General features: G+C 46.6%; 1 protein-coding gene across 1 annotated transcript; it reads left to right on the top strand.

The window, feature by feature from the left end:
* Positions 1 to 1,203: 1,203 nt before the first annotated feature.
* Positions 1,204 to 6,193, top strand: LOC102687953 (zona pellucida sperm-binding protein 4-like). The gene is made up of 15 exons (XM_069188252.1): positions 1,204 to 1,607; positions 2,074 to 2,193; positions 2,709 to 2,827; positions 3,047 to 3,248; positions 3,385 to 3,503; positions 3,729 to 3,828; positions 3,904 to 4,026; positions 4,103 to 4,275; positions 4,451 to 4,548; positions 4,724 to 4,851; positions 5,014 to 5,194; positions 5,280 to 5,421; positions 5,549 to 5,602; positions 5,750 to 5,840; positions 6,096 to 6,193. Exons 1-15 carry the CDS (start codon positions 1,241 to 1,243, stop codon positions 6,191 to 6,193), a joined length of 2,115 nt encoding a protein of 704 aa, XP_069044353.1. The 5' UTR covers positions 1,204 to 1,240.
* The last annotated feature ends 315 nt before the right edge of the window (positions 6,194 to 6,508 follow it).

Genomic DNA, 6,508 nt, shown 5'->3' with positions numbered 1-6,508 from the left:
TCATGCAGTGGGTTTACTGCTTGTATGAAGATGAAATGGATGATTTTTGCCTCCAGAAATCTAGGCAATTTCATTTCTTAAATGTTTTTTTTTAATAAAATATTCCCATCTGCTCTGATTTACTAATCTCACCACCATTGTTAGTGCATTTATTTCTTCAATTCCTTTCTACAGTTTCAACAAAGTTATAGGTGACTCTTCTACGTCTGCTGGAGCCAAACTTTATTTTTCGCTGCTCAGAAATGTAGGCGGGCAAAGTGGCGCCTGTGGATGCCGAAGGCTTTGATTTAAAAAAAAAATAAAATGTCATTACATATTACATACAGAGGACTCTGGTTCGGGGTGTTTAGAGAGCACACTGCTGTGATTTTGACACGTTTTAAAATGGTGTAGCGCTGCTCCCCAGCTGCTGTGTTCGTCTTAAACTATATTCAGATTTACAAAGCGTTCCAAGCTCTTCTCGCCCACTGCCTTCATTAAACAGTAACACATTTCTTATTGAAGATGTCATAGTGTTACGAAGGAGCTTAGTTTCGTTATAACTAATAAAGTCACTTACAGCGCCTTCATAGCCCAGTGAAAGAAAATCGCCGTGACTACACAGAACCGGAATTCGCTGTAATTTTGCCGATATGAATTTTGTGCTTGAAAGCATTCTCAAACTTTCTTAGGTTTTGGTCGGGTGCAGGCGATCAATAAATAATACGAAGTTGTTTGCTGGCTTTGCAAAGAGCTCGGGCGATATCCCGAGCGTGATCTTCGAGCATAGTGAGATCATACTGTACCTGCGTCGAAAGAGTCATTTTGAGTAATGCACTATGCAACTCCAACGCTTCGATGAGACGGTAAAAAGGTAAACGGACTTTTGGCAAGCTTTAATAATGGTATTAACAATAGTATTTACGAGGTTGACGGCTCATCTTCAATACACTCTGTATTGTAATTTGCTATCTTTGTCAAAGCTAGACTTTTTTTTTTGGTTTAGATTAGTCCGCTGATTCAGGAACAAGCGAATCGTGCAGCGCTGTCCGGTGCTTAAGTGCGCCGTCAGCTCCTGTCACGTGACGTTTTCTTCCCGGTTTAGCGTGCCAACCCTTAGCGCGTGAGAATGTTCCGTCCTCCTTACGCGACGCTGATGGGCCACAAGACAGCTCGCGACGCTGGGCGGGTATATAAATCCCGGCAGCAGCTCTTATAGGTATTCTTTGTGTTTTGTGTGTGTGTTTTGGAGTCTCTGAGAATGGTTAGAGGTGTGAGTGTAGTAGGGTTGTTCTTACCTGGTTTATTAGGATGGCTATGTAGTGGGGTGACTGAAGCCCAGCTCAATGATGAAGATGCTGTTGGGGATGAAGGTTTTCAGTCAGGTTTTGGTGGTCCTCTGTTCTGGGAGACCCCAGGAGATGGCTATGATAGTTATTTTACTGAAGGGGGTACTGCTGCAGAGGTCAAAGGTGTCAGTGGGGGTTCAGTGGCACAAAACCAGCAGGGATTGATGGCAGTAGATTCTGATGCTGAGGAAGATGAAATGGATGATGATTCCAACACTGATCTGCAGAGAGATATGACAACTGGCCCATTTAGAGTTGAGGACCGATCATCTGGAGTGGGTAGGGGAGTGCTGAATAAAAGCACCCAATTAGTATTGTGGTGTAGCCTTCTGTGCAATGTGGGTTAATAATAATAATAAGTAGGGGAGGATCTATACACCTTGAGCTACTGCTTTGGCAATAGAAGTCATTTTTATCCTAGTTTAAAGAGCAGTAATGAAAATGCTCACAGAAATAAAGGGTAATCTCTAAGGGCATGTTGTAGACTAGCCTTGATATCTAGGTAGCTGGAGCATATAGCTGTTGGCATGTGTAGGCTGAAAAGGAGCAAGTAAAGCTTTATCCCATACTGGGGAAAAATCCACATTTCAGGTGTGGAGCCTTCTTCAGGTGTCTTGAAAGGCTTATACCATGCTGAAAAGAAACCTTTGTTCCTTTTGATATCTTGATACTGTAATCGTAGGCTTCATTCTAAACTAGGCTTCTAGACCCCCACAGCTCTTTCCCTTTCCTCTTGCCTTCCCAGAGTTTCAGGGTGACCCAGAGCAGCAGCAATCCCACAGCCGCCCCCTGCTGTCCTGTGGCAAGAGCAGCATGATGCTCAAGTTCTCTGTGAGGAGGTTCAGCCGAGTCTACCTGCTGAAGGGTGAGATCTGCACTGCCTATACTGCTACTCTGTAGGTAGCTGTGCATATACTCTTGGCTTAAGACCAAAAATCATTTGCTTTCATTCCAGCAGAGCTGGGAACTTGGGCTTATTCTCTTTAGTGTGCCATCATTCAGTTAACTTGACTGAGGCTACGAACTGTTCACTAGATTAAGAGTTTATGTATATTATTGGAGGAAATAAGTGTGCAGAACTAGATCTACTGTTCCTGACCTGGAATTGGAAGCTAATGGCCTTCAGTTCCAATCCCACTGGGTGGATCATCTTGAGTGACTTTCCAAAAGTACCCAATCCTGTTGGTATGGATTTTGCAAATGATGCACAGACACTTAATCCCTTAAATACCATTAAGTGAAAGGAAACTGTTCTCATCCCACATTACATTGGGGTGAGTGGAGGAATGTAATGTGCTGAAGGAATTTTTCTTGCCTGTGTTTAGAATTATAAAGGACTGCCTTGCTGGGCAACTCTGATCAGCCACTTATGTTCCTTAGACAAAATGGCTCCTCTCTCGGTCCACAGTCTCCCGAAGAGATGTGGCCACAAGGTGTGGTCCACCAGGAGCTGGCTGGTGCTGGTGGTTTCCTATAAAGGGTGTTACATCAGGACCTGGGTAAGAGGCCAAACTGGGACTAGTCTGTTCTGTGGGGGAAGGGGATAGTGTGGCAATTGGTTACCCCAACTGAGCAGCTGCCATGCTTAACTTGCCATGTCACCTGGTAACCATAGCAATGCTAGCAATTATTTCTGAAGCCCAGTTTTGGGGGATGCAATCTGTGGGATGACAGCTGAGATTGGGTTTTGTAATTTATCTTCCTGTTTCCTGCCACAGAGGAAGAAGCAGAGGCAACACTACTCCATGACAGTGAGATACTATGACAAGGAGCGGAAGAGATGGGTGATTGGCACTGTGTCCTGCCATGTTCCAGTTGCCCCTCCACCCCCACCTCCCAGAGGCCTGACCATCTCCTGCAGTGAGGTGTGCATGACTGTGACCCTGCCTGCTGGCCCACTGGAGGAGATCAAGGTGGAGGGTAAGGAATGCTGCCTTAGCAAGATAATGTGTCCTTGGCATTGCAACACTGGAATGTATAAGGCTTTTGTCCCAGAAGAAGGATGTCCTTCATACTTTACAGCAGTATCAAATGCTTACTGCTATTCCTTCTTCAGGAGCCTTGGGCAGCCTGGTGTCTGTGCTGGAGGCTACATCTTGTGGATACTCTGTGGTTGAAGGGCAGCACCTGAACACCCTGACCATTTCCAACTCTGCCTGCCATGTCAGGCTTTTGGTAAGCTCCAGTGTTCAGCTTTTTCAGAGAATAATGAAAGAAGGCTGTTACTCTGGTGTTCAAGGTGAGTGTGTAAATGTCTAGATGCATTTGCTATGTTAAGGTGTCAAGATGCTGGTCTAGCTTCTGCAGCTCTGGCACCAGTGGTTGTTTTTGCATGAAGATTCCCCTTCCAATTATGTTTTGTTGGATGCTAACATGGACTTAAATATTCTCTTTATACAGGACCAGCACTACACCGTCAAGGTGGTGTATGTCCCCTTTCATGGCCTAAGAGGAGAGATAGTGGTGTCCTGTCCCTATCGCCCCTACAGACCAAAGGAGGGTGAGTGAAATGTCTTTCTGTTCTGCTGAAACAACATTTATGGTCAAGTTGATTTATCTAACTTGATCTCACTAGGCTGCAAGATTCCCAGAAGTCAGCATGTCTCCTGTGGTCCAGAGAGGATCTACCCATCCCAGTGCCTAGCAAAGGGATGCTGTGTGGATCCTGAAACTTCTTCCTGCTACTATCCACTGGAGGGTAGGTCTACTTACTATGCCAGTCCAGCACATCTAGGGAACTTCCGGCTTGTACTGAAGTGACATTCCCTCCCCAGAGTGTACTGCCGATGGGCACTTTGTCTTTGCTGTCCCTCGGACCATCTCTGTACCCCCTGTGGATCCTGCCAGCCTGGTGATTGCTGGCAATGCATCCTGCACCCCTGTCATTTGTACCCCAGAATTTGCCATCTTCAAATTCCCCATCACTGGCTGTAGGACCCATGCTTTTGTGAGTACTGGTGTGGGGGGACCATTTTTAGGTTCTTTTAATGGCATGCAAGACTTGATCACCCCCTCCCTTTCTGTTGGAAGCAATGAATCGTGTGGTATGACAAATCCTGCCTACTTGCTTCATAACCACTGAAGCCATAGAAACAACCTAGCTTCCTCACTCCTTTACCCAGGTGGTAGGAGAGACCACCATTTACCTAGCAGAGGTGGAGAGTCTGGCCAGACGCAGCATACTGAGCTATGGGGCTGTTACCAGGGACAGCCCATTCAGGTGAGTAGAATTATTTGGAGTTCAGAATGATATTGCAGTTGTACCAGTGCTATTGAGTGCAGACTGCAGATATAAACTGCTTGGGATTTTCTACCCCATTGCTTCAAACAATGGTCAAAATTGCTGAAATGACCATTTTATACTGATCCCCCTCCACTACACATTTACTCTGCAGACTGCTGGTGGAGTGTCGCTATGCTGAGGGGAAACTAGCCAGCTCAGGCTACCTGGTAAAGAGCCCCTATCTACCCTCTGCTGTTCTGTCACAGGGAGTGTTTGGGGTGCAGCTCCGGATTGCTACAGGTGATACTTCTTGCTTGTCCTTCTGCTGGCTTCTAAGGATGGTAACCAACACACTCTGGTTTGAGATCCAGAGATGTACTGAATCATGGTGATAGGGAATGTACACAATTTATGCTGCATGTCCAGTATACGATGCTACCCACCTTCTCCATCTTCCTCTAGACGAGAGCTACTCCAGGTTCTACCCTCAGTACCACCGGCCTCTCCGGCTCCTGCTGGGGAACCCAGTCTACCTGGAGGTGCGACTGCTGAACGCTCCAGACCCCAACCTGGTGCTGCTGGTGCACTACTGTGTTGCCTACCCCCGCTCTGGCCAGGCTGTCTGGGTGCTGCTCTATGATGGGTGAGGGGCTCCTGCTTGTGCAGCTCTAACCCTGGACTGGTCAGTGGGTTGCAGGCAGGGTCCTGATCTTGGTTCCTCTCTCCAGCTGCCCCAACCCTCTGGACTACGGCCACAGGTCCACCCTGCACATCCACTCCAAGCTGCCTCTGCCCAAGCACCACCGCCGCTTCCACATCCAGACCTTCCAGTTCCTGGACAGCACCTCCTACTCCTACATCAATGAGGAGGTGAGGCTTTTTGGAAATGCAATCTCAATAGAGGATCCATGTGGAGCCACATGCTGAGTTTTAATGGTTATCTCCCCCTCCCCCACTTTAAAATCCCTCTTCCAGATCTACTTCATGTGTTCCACAGAGGTGTGTCTACCATCTGAGCGCCGTTGTGTGGAGGGCTGCTTTGATGGCCGCAGTGAGTCTAACTTCCAGCACTCATGTGAAAATCAGACGGTGGCCTAGATAGTGGACATGAGTGGCATCTTTAGGAGAATTGCTTATTTAAGAGAAGGTAGGGTTCAATTCTTTTCACTGGTATTCAGTAATGGCTCTTCTCTTACAGAAATCCCAGTGCTGGAGAGCCCTGATGCTGACAGGCGCTGTGTCAGGACTCCCTGCCCAGGAAAGGATGAGGGCCCCAAGGACTGAGACAGGTGCACTAGCTGGTTGACTTAACACTTTGGGTCATCTGAACAAGAACAAAAAGCTATCCTTCTGTTAGCTTAGAAGGAAATATTCCATTATAAACCAGGATGGAATGTGGAACACCTACACTCATTTGATGACCCTTATCTAGAAGGGGTTAAATGTTTTAAACTAGCAAACTCAGTCTGCAGGCACTGGGTTTGGACCACTGGTCAGGTTGCAGGAGCATGACTTCCTATTTTTGTCCTTTTTTTTTTTTTTAGGTTCTACTGGAATGTGGCAGCTATGCCTGAAGAAAGGGCTGTTCATTAAATTGAATCCTAATAAAGATGGTGTTGAACTTGACTTTGTGTACTGGTGAATTGAAAGGATGTGGGGGATGGGTATGGCTTCCCAAACATTAAGATTCTAAAGGGTAGGGTTTTCTCTTCACCCTTTGTTTATTCTGATGTGGAAGAGTTAACCCCCCCTTTCTGCATCTCATGGTTGTTATTTCTTCAACTGAAATATCAAGTGAAGGCACTGGTTCATGAAGCTTGGCTCTGGACTCCTCAATCTGATCAACATCTCTTGTTCCTCAGTGCAGCTATGTCACTTGCAATATCCACATGCAGGGGTGACTAATTATAGCACCCACCCTTCTCATGGAGAGAGCAGGATCTGCTGGATGGGCTGA

This window comes from Lepisosteus oculatus, chromosome 4 (assembly GCF_040954835.1).
Source record: "Lepisosteus oculatus isolate fLepOcu1 chromosome 4, fLepOcu1.hap2, whole genome shotgun sequence".
NCBI lineage: Eukaryota > Metazoa > Chordata > Actinopteri > Semionotiformes > Lepisosteidae > Lepisosteus > Lepisosteus oculatus.
Note: the sequence above shows the minus strand (reverse complement) of the source record. Positions and strands in the feature narration are given on the sequence as shown.

What these genes read in the sequence shown, in the direction of transcription:
- LOC102687953 (XM_069188252.1), top strand. Translation starts at nt 1,241, where the DNA reads ATGGTTAGAGGTGTGAGTGTAGTAGGGTTGTTCTTACCTGGTTTATTA. An exon ending in ACCAGGGACAGCCCATTCAG is followed by an intron (nt 4,549 to 4,723) that starts GTGAGTAGAATT and finishes TTTACTCTGCAG; the next exon opens with ACTGCTGGTGGAGTGTCGCT. An exon ending in TGGGTGCTGCTCTATGATGG is followed by an intron (nt 5,195 to 5,279) that starts GTGAGGGGCTCC and finishes TCCTCTCTCCAG; the next exon opens with CTGCCCCAACCCTCTGGACT.